General features: G+C 54.3%; 1 protein-coding gene across 1 annotated transcript; it reads left to right on the forward strand.

Moving 5' to 3' along the window:
* Positions 1-3,212: 3,212 nt before the first annotated feature.
* LOC111157422 (C-C motif chemokine ligand 17) lies at positions 3,213-5,552 on the forward strand. The gene is made up of 3 exons (XM_022518808.1): positions 3,213-3,328; positions 4,488-4,605; positions 5,226-5,552. Exons 1-3 carry the CDS (start codon positions 3,259-3,261, stop codon positions 5,335-5,337), a joined length of 300 nt encoding a protein of 99 aa, XP_022374516.1. The 5' UTR covers positions 3,213-3,258; the 3' UTR covers positions 5,338-5,552.
* The last annotated feature ends 6,882 nt before the right edge of the window (positions 5,553-12,434 follow it).

Raw genomic sequence — 12,434 nt, forward strand, 5'->3', positions numbered from 1 at the left:
CACCACTGCCTCCGCCAGGGAGCATTCCTGATTTCCCAGCCCGACCTCTGAGCTCTAGAGTCTGCACAACACCGTAAAGGTCTCTTGAGGCCCTTAGCATAGTCCCAGACTCATAGTCTCAGGACATCCCATCTGGAAGGTCCCTGGGAACCCATTTCATAGCTGGGAGACCTGAGGAGGAATGAACCAGTTAACCCCTGGCAAGGAAACCACCTCAAAAATGTCCCTGGTCTGTGTTGCCTCCAAAGAGAGGTGGAGAGGTGGGCTCTTCACTCCAGTGCTTCTCCCCAGATTCGGGCTCCTTGTCCTTGTCCTTCGTCCCGTCCCCTCTGTTTTGGTCAAGTCTCATGGAAAGCCCCACAGTGTGGAGATGCTAGGGACACACATGGTGGCAGATGTTTCCCTGTCCTCACGGAGTTTACAGTCTCCCTGTCACATCAGAACAGTGTCCCCCACCAGAGTTCTGCACTGCTTCTCTCATTTTTTTAATAAAGGTTTTATTTATTTATTTGACACAGAGAGAGATCACAAGTAGGCAGAGCAGCAGGCAGAGAGAGAGGGGAAGCAGGCTCCCTGCTGAGCAGAGAGCCCGATGCTGGGCTTGATCCCAGGACCCTGAGATCATGACCTGAGCTGCAGGCAGAGGCTTAACCCACTGAGCCACCCAGGTGCCCCTGTTTCTCTCATTTATCTGCACATTCCCTCCTCTGTGCCCATGCTAAGTGCTTCCCTTCTGTGAAGTTCCCACCACTCCTTCTCTTGGTGTGAATCCTCCCAGTCACAAGGACCCATTCCTAGCCACCACCTCCAGGAAGCCTTCCAAGGTCTCTCAGCCAGAAGGAACCTCTCCCTGCTCTAGGTCTGACAGCCCTTTATCTCACGTGCACATTCCTACGTCAGGGTTGGGCCCTGTTCCTCTCCCACCACAGCCCTGGGCACAGCATGTTTGCTCCTCTGTTCCCTCCCTTGCCAGGCATCCCACACCAGCCCAGAGCTAGTCCAGAACCTTCTGCTCTTGCTGTCACAACCAATTCCCTAGAAGGAACAGGGGAATTTGGGTCCTTCTGGAGAAAAGTTCTGAGTCTGCAGCAGAACAAGGGGGACTCAAAGCCCCGTCAGGGACTTTCCCCAGCAGTAGGGGCCGGGCAGTCTGGCTGTTAGTAAAGTTGCTAATCATCATCCTTACAGTCCCCTCTTGTCCAACACAGGAGAGCATTCCGTGACCCCTGTGGCCGGTGGTGAAGCCACTGGGCAGAGGGCATGAGGATGAGAGGGTCAGGAGACACTCCACCCACGAGGGGCAGCATCAGCAGAGACCACCTCTGCCCCTCACGGGACCCAGGCACCCCCCAAGCCCCTCGGGGTGTTTGCATTTCCTCCGAGCCCAGACTCTTCTCCAGGTCAAAGTGGCCCTCTCCCAGGGGGGCTCACCGAGGGCACCAGCATCCCTTCCCCAGCCCAGGCTGGCCTCCTCTGACTCCGCAGGATGGAGACTGCTCGGTTAGCCTCTGTTTGGGGTGGAGGTTGTCCCCACCTTGTGCAGGAAGCTGATGCCAAAGATGACGACAGGCAGGAGGACCCCTGCTGCATGTGCAAATTACAGCCTGTCCCAGAGAAAGGAGGAAGGGCCCAGCCAGACAAGCTGAGGACAAAGAACCCCCCGGGTGGTGGCTTGAGGAGTGGGTGATGTGACCTGAGAAGCAAAGGAAAACTGGTGTGAGATCCACTGAGAGGACCCCAGTTGGCTCGGATTGGCTGTTTTGGTGAGGCCCCTGGGACAGTCCAGACGTCCCTTGATGGGTGATGCTGTGAGGCCCAGAGAGGGTCTGTGAGCTGCCCAAAGTCACACAACAAGGTGACGACAGAGGACCCTGCTCAGGAGACATCCTGCCATGGACCAGGCGTGCCCCACCCCTCCCTGACCAGGATGCAAAGTGGCACCAGCCTGCCAAGGTGGCCCTGGGGTGGGGGCGAGGGGAGGAGGAGGAGCACGGTCTTGCAGCGCCCCTGTCCAATGCATAGCTTCTTCTCCCAGATGCCCTGCGAGGACTGGCAAGGTGGCAGCAAGCACTGCCCCTCCCCCTCCGTGGGTTGGGTTTCCACAGACAGCACCTGCTGCCGTTATCATCCCTGCTAATAAGATGCCACAGTGGTGTCAGGCTAACACAGAGCCGGCTGTGGGGAGGGGAAGACGTGTGTCCCATGGTGTGGGCCCGGGTGTCATCTGAGCTCCTGTTCACTCAGGGACAGAGCAGAGCGGGGCTTGGGGTCACCCTGCTGAGATGCTGCCACCTGGAAGTGGGCCCAGGATTCTCCTCCCAGGAAGGGGCTCCTGCCACTTGGCCCAGGGGAACCCGAAGCAGACTGTTGGTCGTTTTCTCTGGTGGCTGGGGAGGGGCCCGAGGCAGGGATGCTCTGGCCCATGGTGCATGGAAAGTCTGTTCAGGGCTCACACTGGAACCTGACCACGTGTCCATGGCAGACTGGGTCCTTGCAGATCCTTGCCTTCCATTCTGCAGCCCGGGATGAGGGACCCCATGTTGGGGAGCTAGGCTTCCCAATCTACAGGGGGCCAATTTAGACTAAATGATGATTAAAACCTGCCAGGCTCTGGTCTCCTGTGGTTTAGGGCCCAGCTTGGGGAAGCACCCACAACCGAAGTCGTCTGGGCCTCAGGCCTTTCTCAGAATGAGTGGAGCTGGGGTACCCCCGGGAAGATGCCCCCATGCTTATGCAGCCTGCTGACACCCCCAAACCCAGGAGGCCTGCCAGGATCCCAGGAGCCCGTCCAGGCACAGGCTAGGCAGCCCCACTGGCTCCTACCTGGCTGTCTGCCACCCCCCCCACCCACCCATACAGGACACGGTGCATGAAGGAGGCTCACCAGCCTCGGGGCAGAGGCTAACCCCCTGTAGGGGAGGCTCTTCTGTTCTTCTAATAGAGGAACTAAGAAATGTCCCTGTGAAAGGAGAAGTGTGTCACTGTCATGGCCCCCGGACACACACACCCCACCTCTGTCCCCAACGGAGTGCCCATTCTCTGGAAAGCCACAAACATTCCAGGACTGGACTTGTGCTGAATCATCTCAAAATCTTCAGACTCCACGGGTGTAGGGAAGGATGTATGGGGGAGGCGGCAGGAGGTGGGGCAGATCCCCAAAGAGGTTAAATAGGTCACCTCCAAGCTTGGCTGTCATCCTCGCCTCCCCCTGAGCAGAAGGACCCACACTCACAGGTCCTCTCCTGGGCTCGCAGCACCATGACCCCCTTGAAGACGCTGCTCCTGGTCACGCTCCTCCTGGGGGCTTCTCTGCAGGTCATGCATGCAGGTGAGAGCCAAGGAGAGGTGGCCTGGGACAGGAGGGGGCAGGGCACCAAGATCACGGCCGCGATGACCGCTATTTATGCATTAGCCGCGATGACCACTATTTATGCATTAGGGACAGCCCGGTGATTCCTCTAGGGACGGGGGAGGCTGGCAGCAGTAGGATTTTGAGGGAGGCATGAGGATGAGGAGGAGGGGGGTGTGGGGAAGATGCCACCCCAGAGCTTGGGATTGGCTCAGTGAGGAGCAAAGTGCTGGCCCTTCTCTCTCTGCAGTGACTGAGAGGCAATGACATTGGTTGGGTTTTGACAGTGGAAAATGACCTATTCTCGGAAGCACTGGTTAGCGTCTGTTTTGCTCCCGGGTCTTTCTTGACACCGAGAGCATCAGCATGCCGGCAGGAGCGCTGGTTCCCGGAGCACGTGAATCGAGGGATGTCTATCCGCAGCTGGAAGAGAAAGGCGGCCGATGTGGGAACACAGCTGGCTAGCGCCCCACTCGGCCACGGCTCCCTAGCCTTCACCCGTGGCTCTCACTTCTGCAAAACGCAGGTCGGGTTAGCTCTCTGAGTTAGTCCAACCCAGTGAGTTATACCCTGGGGGATGGCCGGAGGACAGCTGGGGGCTTCCTAGAAAACACGTGAGCCGTGGCATTGATTAAAGCCACGCATCACCAGCTGGCCTATTTGCAAGTGCTGGATACTTTTTTCTTGTGCAAGAGAAGGAAGCTGAGGCCCAGGAAAGTGTCCTCGCGCCCAGGGCTCCTGTGTAATCCTCGGTGAAATACGGTAGTGGCGGAGCCTGTCTCTGGGTGCACTGTGAGGGCTGAATGAGCTCCTGCAGGCAGAGGCTCAGCCCAGAGCCTGGTCCAGAGGACATTCTTGGGTGGTTCCCCGGCTGGCATTTGAGTGTGTGCACACACAGAGGCACACACATGCAGATACACACAGCTGCACCTACACGCACACCAATATACACGCACTGATTCCCCAAACACACACAGAGACATGCGTGCACACATGTACACACACTCAGGGCCCCCCAGAGCACACAGAGAGACCTCACACACACAAATGTGTTCATACACACATGCGCACGCACGCGCACACACACACACACACGGACACTCACAGACGTACCTACTCCTGCCTCCTTTCTCCATAGCGCGAGGGACTAATGTGGGCCGGGAGTGCTGCCTAGAGTACTTCAAAGGAGCCATTCCTCTCAGAAGGCTCAAAGCCTGGTACAGGACCTCAAAGGAGTGTCCCAAGGAAGCCATCGTGTAAGTGTGCCCAGCCCCCTTCCCCTCCCCCACCATCTTTGCTCCTAGGAGTCTGGGAAAAGGCAGCCCCTAGGGCTGCAGAAGGGGCACTGGGGAGAGGAGAGAGTGGGGCCTTCATGGCCCCCTTCCCACCCCAGCCCTGCTCCTCCTGGCGGTTCCTGCACCCCACCCTGTGAGACCCCAAAGGCCTCGGGCTGTGAAGTTTGACCTCTTCTCTAATTGATGGGGAACCAGAAGCCCCGAGAGACAGGGCAGCCCCCCGGCACACTGGCCCTCAGAGGCCGCTGTGGTCACTTCCCACGGCTTGGACCTGAGCCGGGCGCCTCCTGGGCACCCCTAGTTTCTAGGTTTTCGGTGGGAGTGAGCCAGCTGAAGTGAGGGGCAGAATGTCCTGGCTCCCCGGGAGGGACTGTCAGGAGCGTTGGGAGTCAAGAGTCACTGCCAACAAACTTGATGTCCCGGATCTGTCACCGAGGTGCTGTGTGACTTCAGGCAACCTCTTGCTTCTCTTGGGGGCCTCGGGGGCCTGGTCGCTACAGAGCAAGGCTGATCCCAGGGCTGTGGAAGTCCTTCTTGCCCTGACACCCACTGACGACTTTCTCCCTCTCCCTCTCGTGTAGGCTTATAAGTGTCCAGGACAAGCCCATCTGTTCGGACCCCAAGGACACCAGGGTGAAGAAGGCAGTCAGATATTTAAAACGCATGCACAACCCTGGGCTCCAGCAATCCTGATTTCTGCCGGGACCATTTGGAGACCTCTAGCTTCAGTGTTCACTACTCTAGCCCCGAGCTTTCTGAGTCCAGGGGAGGCCCTACACGGACAAAGGGGACCCCTGCCTCCTTTTCTAGACTGGAATCATAGCAGAAAGAGCCCAGATTCAAGTCTCTCTTTTCGTGGGGACCTGGGTAGCTCAGTTGGTTAAGCATCTGCCTTCGGCTCTGGTCATAATCCTAGGGTCTTGGGATCAAGCCCCATATTGAGCTCCCTGCTCAGTGGGGAGCCTGCTTCTCCCTCTCCCTCTGCCTCTTCCCTCTGCTCGTGTTCATTCTCTCAAGTAAATAAACATAATCTTTTTAAAACTTTTAAAAAAATAAAATCTCTCTCTTCATACCTTCGTCTGGGTCAGCGTGTTCTGCCCACCCAGCCTGTTACAGTGGAAGAACATCTGGTCCTGTCCTGTCCTGTCCAGGCCAGAAAGGGAAACTGAGGCTGAGAGGGGGGCACGGCCACTGCAGAACACATGTGAGGGGCGAGAGAAGCTCCTGGTGAGAGAAGCCCCGGCCGGGGAGCTGAGGGTGTCTGTGGGATGAGCCCAGCCTCCAGGAGGCCTTCCGCAAGAAGCTGCCCATTGGGCTGTCTCTCCTGCTCTGATTCCTCCTGCTCTTAGGAACTGTAGGGCAGCCCGCTGTGATGGGGTTGTTTTCCCAGAAGACTGCTGTGTGGGTAGGTCAGTCCTGGCTCCTCCGTTAGATGGGAATCCCATGAACCACCCTGAGCACCCCACAGCCTAAGTCCTAAGACGGATGGGGGACAGGGAGTTTACGGACTCCCTCCTCCCAGACCCCTCTGAGCAAGCCCCCCTCAGGGCCTGAGCCATAGTGTGCTGGGTGTGGGGGAAGCAGGGTTTTTGGATTCTAGTTCTATCTCACTCTTCTGACCAGCCATGGCCTTGTGGCTTCTCTCTCTGGGACACAGTCTGGGGACGACGCGGGAGGGAGGGTGGGGTGGGGATCCTTCTCTTCCTAGGATTCTGTAATTCACAGTCTGGGAAGGCTGCAATTAGGAGTGATTTTCAGGTAAAGTTTTGCCTCCTGTTGCCCCCTTGTGGCCAGTCATCTTATTACAGGCCAGATGACAGACCCAAGCTCAGTTACAGTAGAAGCAGGAATAAAACAGGACAAACAACAATAATAATGAGGCTGATGATAATGAACTGGCTTCTCTGTGACCCCAGGGTCTCCTGCATCGCAGCTGGGCTCTTCTCCGGCTCTGAACCCGAGGAGTATCCCTCCAATAACTGCCTTGGAAGCAGAATCCTGTGGGCAGCCGGGGTCTGAGTTCTTCAGGATCCATGTGTGGGGGGCGGGGTGGGGATTGGAGGAAAGATGATTTCCAGATAGAGGGAAGCAAGAAGGAGCCCCTGTGACAGCAAAGGAGAACAAGGGCGGGGGCCCAGATCCCTCACTCTTGCAGTTTGGAGCTTAAAGACACCCAAGAGGACACGCATTTCATCCATGTGCATAGCATTTTAAAAGAAGCAAAACCTCTTTGAGTGAAATCTTCCTCAGGGGCCCATCTGTAAGCTCAGAGGAGTGGAAGTTCGTGGGGAACTGTGAGGATGTTTAACATCAGGATTGGGGAGGGGCCAAGATGCAGGAGATGGGATCAGCCACCATGTCCTTCTGAAAGGGAGCCATCTGAAGGAACGGTGACTTGGGGACTCCCCTGACTGGCACAAAAGAGGACCGATCAGTGACCAGAGAACAGAGAACAGTGGGGGTGCTGGCATCACATTGTCCCTTCCACCTGGAAGGGGCGTCCCCTTTTTCGACTGAAATCCAGTCCCCCTTCGGGGCTCAGCTTGGTTGCACTGACCCTCTGCCAAGTACCCCCTCCGGCCTCAGCCTCACCTCTACCACACTGCCCCCTTTACTATACTTACTGCACGTTGGTCGCGCCAGTGAGCTCACGGGCACTGGTATTTGGGTCAGGCAAGTCAGTACATGACTTATTTATAAGGGGGGGGTGTTTTGCGCATAGTGGGCATGCGATTTACACATCTTGATCAACCAGCCCCGGGCTGAACTTCACGAGGAGCACGAACGGAGAAAATCCCGGAGGAGCGGACACCCTCATTAAGGGCTTCAAGCTTGGCCTCTAAGTGGCCAAGAACTGAGTTGCTCTGCGCTTGGCCAGCAGAGGGCGCCCCCATAAAGATAGAGCGGGAGGTGCCTGAGCACAGAGGCCCTCCAGCCTCCTCCGAAGCGTCCCAGGGACCCGGTTACCCACTTCCGACGGTAGCTGCTTAGGGGCCCAGGGTGAGGGTGTCTGCAGCTGGCCAGCCCTCCTGCTAGGAGAGCAGAGGCACAGGCACCACCAACACTCTGCCCGGGGTTAGCCGGATGAAGACGAAGAAGCAAAAACGCTGCTGGGATGTACAGTGCCCCGCGTTCCAGCCGGGCGGTGGCCGGCGCCTGGAGCACCACGCCGGGGCTCCTCTCTCTGTGTCTTCTTAGATTCTGTATTTCCCTGTTTGGCCTCCAGTCATCACAGGCCCGAAGTCATGGCCGAAGCTAGTTACACCTCCCCTGCGTTCCAGCTTTGGAAGGCAAGCAAAAGTCACACGACAAACTCTCCAAGCAACCTGCAGCTCATTGCCCTAAACGCCCCCTTTCTGTAGCTCACACCACAGACCACTCTGTCCCCTGCCCCAGATCACCCGTGGCGGGGACCAGACCACTAGGGATAGCCCCCTGCCCAAAGCCTTTCGGAACTATTCACACTAGCTAACCCTCAGGAGCTTCTCCTGCAACCCCCCCCCCACCGTGCTTTTCCCATGGGGACCCCAATAAAAGCTTTGGCCTCTCTGCTTTCTCCTCCCTTTTCCTCTGCCCTGAGTGATGGCCCACGGCCCCTTCTCTTGGGAAATGTCAGCAGTTAGACTAGCACTGACCTCTCTGTCAATGTCCCTTCCGTAAACTAAAACCCCACAGGTACATTTTAACATGGGGGTCAGGGACTTGCCCTGTATCTGCTCTGCCCCTGACTGGCTGTGGGGTCTTGGCACAATCACTCCACCTTCCTGGGCCCGTTTCTCCCTAAAATGATGAAATCGGACCCTTCTCTGAGCGGCTTGAGGATGTGCCCTGTCAAGAGAATGAGGGCTCAGTTTGCTGCTTTTCTGCTCCCACGTTGCCTGCAGAGGATCAGAGTCTGAGAAAACCTGCAGTTTCCTCCTAATTGAACTGACATTTTATTGATTTGTAAACCTGCCTATTGATCAAGACTAATTACTTATCTCTCACATATGTAACAAATAGGTTTCCCTCATTTATTAGGTGTTAGCCCTTGCTCATCCCTCCCCCCTTAGACTGAAGTGTTTGATAGTTCTATAATAAAACTTTTTGGTCATTAAAGAAAAGGGGGGGATGGGGCACCTGGGTGGCTCAGTTGGTTAAGCCTCTGCCTTCGGGCTCAGGTCATGGTCTCAGGGTCCTGGGATCGAGCCCTGCATTGGGCTCTCTGCTCAGCAGGGAGCCTGCTTTCCCCTCTCTCTCTGCCTACTGCTCTGCCTACTTATGACTTCTCTCTCTGTCAAATAAATAATTTTTTTAAAAGGGGCGGAGGCATGCTCAGTGCACACACGCCCGTGATCATAGCAGCTCGATCCTCCACAGCCAAGGTGGAAGCCAAGACCGAAGTAGCCCCAATGCCCACCGGGAAATGAATGGATACATAGTGGCTCATGCGTACAATGGAATATTATTCAGCTACAAAAAGGAGTAACTGATACGTGTTACAGGTGGATGAACTTTGAAAATACACAGAGAGAAGCCACACACAGAAGGTCACACACTGTATGCTTCCATTCATACCAAACACCCAGAATAGGCAAGTCTCCAGAGACAGACTGCAGATGGGCATTGCTCGATGCCTGGGGAGATGGGGGAGAAAGCCCAGCTCCTGGACAGGTTCAGGGCTGCCTTTGGGGGTGATGGAAACATTTGGAACTAGACAAAAGTGAGAGTTGCACAACATTGTTGACGAACTATTGTTCCCATTAAAAAGGCTCATTTTAGGGGCGCCTGGGTGGTTCAGTGGGTTAAAGCCTCTGCCTTCAGCTCGGGTCATGGTCCCAGGTTCCTGGGATCGAGCCCTGCATCGGGCTCTCTGCTCCATGGAGAGCCTGCTTTCTCCTCTCTCTCTACCTGCCTCTCTGCCTGCTTGTGATCTCTGTCAAAAAACAAAAAACAAAAAACAAAACAAAAAAAAAACTTAAAAAAAAAAGGCTCATTTTATGTTATGTCAATTTGACCTCAGAAAAAAGAGGGGGGGACAAGCATCACATAAACTCTTTTCTGCAGAGAAACACTATAGAAGAGGCGGGGGTGTGCTGGGCATCAGCTTCAGGTGAGAGAACCCCTCTGGGGAGGGCGGAGGAGGGAAGGAAAGGCATAAGCAGCTGTAACCCTTCATGTATTAAAGAGTAGAGTTGATTTTAATGAAAACAATGAATCCACCTGTATTCCAGTATATCTAACTCTATTTGAAAAACCGCGGTAATGTACAAGAAAAAATGTTTAAGTGGTCAACAGGGGAGAAGGGAGAAAGGGAGGGAGGGGCTTAGAGCCTTGGAGCCCCGCACAGCCTCACGCAGCTTCCGGGTTGTTGGGGGTGGCGGGGCGGGGTGGGGGGGCCGTGTGGATTTCATGGGAGCAGCCGGTGGGTGGTGTGAGCCGCGCTCAGTCCACACCTGCACCACCTGGAAGTGAGGCCGCCAAGGGCCCAGCGGAGACTTGGGTCCGTAGCTCGCTGTCCAGCGAGAGAAGAGAGAGCTGGTGCTGTCCCCATCGCTCTCCCCCAGTGCCCGCCAGGTCTGTCACTGTGACGGGACAGCCACAGAAGCAAGGACAGACGGAGGGAACTGAGAAGATAACACGAGCACAAGCCAGCAACTTTTCGAGACCACAAAAATCTTCATTGCACTTACTTACACAGAGTGTCACCTTGTTTCAGAGGTAAGGGGACTCGGCCTGCACAGGTCCAGGCACCACAGCTAAGAAAACGTACTTTTTAAAAAATATTTTGATTGATTGGTTGATTGTGCATGAGCACGAGTAGGGGGAGGGGCAGAGAAAGAGAGAGAGAAGAGAGAGGGAGAGAAAATCTGGCAGACTCCCTGCTGAGCATGGAGCCTATTGGGTGGGGCTCGATCTCAGGACCCTGAGATCAGGACCTGAGCCAAAATCAAGTGTCTGCAGCTCCACTGACTGAGCCGTCCAGGCACCCCAGAAAGCCATTATTTTTAGACTTGAACATTCTGTACTACTTTTGCCTTCAACATAGAGTCTACTCTTGCTTTCTGGAAACTTTTTGGAATTGTCTCTTTCATGAGATGATTCTGAGATACTGTGTTTCTTTTACCTTCTGTGACTTATTCTTGTCTCCTGATCCTTCTCTCTTCATGTCCATTTCGTTTTGGTTAGTTCTCTTATTCCTGTCCTCACCGACCCTGTTTTTAGCACTCTCCATTCTTTCTAGCGCTCTTCCCCACGGCTGCTTCCCCTCCGTGGTTTTATGTTTCTTTGAGTCTTGCCTGAGCTCTGACATTTCGGGGCTCTGCCGCAGGAATCCCTCCCTCTTTAAGCCTTGTCAATCATCGCCTTTCGCTCTTATGTCTGCACTGTATTCCATCCACGTATGACCTGCAGCAAGTTCTTTTGGTCACGGATAATATTCATCTGCTTTGTGATTAAGGTTAGCGTTGGTTCTACATTTACAATTTTGAAAGGAATTTTAACTGTGCCAAATATTTCCTGGAGGTTTGCATTAGAGAGGTGCAGGACTGTGTTCTGGGCTGGCAGGCATTTTCCTTAAACCCCAGGGTTTTATGTGTGGGTTTTCCTAGTTTTTTGTTTTTGTTTTGGGTTTTTTGTTTGTTTGTTTGTTTTTTAGAGAGAGGTGGGGGGAGGGGCACAGAGAGAGAGAATCTTAAGCAGATTCCAGGCCCAGCTCAGAGCCTGATGTGGGGCTCGATCAGGGGCTCAACCCTGAGATCATGACCTGAGCCGAAACCAAGTGGGTCACCTAACTAACTGAGCCACCCAGGAAACCCTTCCTAGTTTTTTTTTTTTTAAATGAAATTTCTTATAAATACAAAAATAGGTAATAATATATGTAAGGTATATAAACCGATAATAGAATAATTACCAGCCAGCTCAATAAACAGAAACTTCCTTCTGCTTAGAAGCCCCATTTCCTCTCTTTATAGAATGTAATCTTCCCATCAACCTCCAGAGACAATAATGTGGCTGAATTGTATCATTCTCCTTGATTTCCTCTTGTTTGTCACATATGTGTGTGTATACACAGTATATATAATATACATCCCTCCCATTGATGCATTTTGTGTTTTCAAACCTTGTGCTCTATGGGAGGGGTGACACTGTGTACACACGCTCTCCCGTGACTTGCTCTTGTGGCTATCGTGGGAGACCCTTCCCGCTGACATGCATGGCCACAGCACGCCACTTTCCACTGTGCGATGACATGACTCGTTCATCCGTCCTCTTGTTAAAGGCCATTTGGACCATTTCCAGGTTCTTGCTGTTACAGTTAGTGCTGCTTTGACCACTTTTGAGCTTGTCTTCTGGTGTGTGCGGAAAAGAACTTTTCTAGGGCAGGGATTCTCAATCCTGGAGGCACTTTAGAAATGAGTACCTGGGAAAGCTTTGCAAAGACGCTGACACCCTTAGCCCGATTTGAAAAGACTGACTTGTTTGGTCTTTGGCAAGGAGGGGTCCCAAACATAGGTGTTTTGTTGGTTTTTTGAAGCCACCCAAGGGATGCTAACCTACGAGCAGAGTTGAAACTGACACGCTAGGGCATGACTGTCCAAACCAATGGCCTCAACTGGGCGCACCTTCATGGATTCTTGGTAAGGGTTCCGTGTGTAGCCCCGCCTTCCTCCCCATACAACAGACGGGTGCCTGTAGGATGGTCACAAAGCAAAACCCCTCTTCTGCCCAACAGCCCGTGCTTCCTGCTCATGAGGCTTCTCTGTGGGATTCTTCCTTCGGCCCCACTCTCTCCCAGCGCTCTGGAAGCC

Source organism: Enhydra lutris, unplaced genomic scaffold (genome assembly GCF_002288905.1).
Source record: "Enhydra lutris kenyoni isolate GAN:26980312 unplaced genomic scaffold, ASM228890v2 scaffoldscaffold54, whole genome shotgun sequence".
Classification (NCBI taxonomy): domain Eukaryota; kingdom Metazoa; phylum Chordata; class Mammalia; order Carnivora; family Mustelidae; genus Enhydra; species Enhydra lutris.

Coding starts and splice junctions, on each gene's coding strand:
- LOC111157422 (XM_022518808.1), top strand. CDS start 3,259: ATGACCCCCTTGAAGACGCTGCTCCTGGTCACGCTCCTCCTGGGGGCT. Junction 3,329..4,487: donor TCTGCAGGTCATGCATGCAG/GTGAGAGCCAAG, acceptor CTTTCTCCATAG/CGCGAGGGACTAATGTGGGC. Junction 4,606..5,225: donor TGTCCCAAGGAAGCCATCGT/GTAAGTGTGCCC, acceptor CCTCTCGTGTAG/GCTTATAAGTGTCCAGGACA.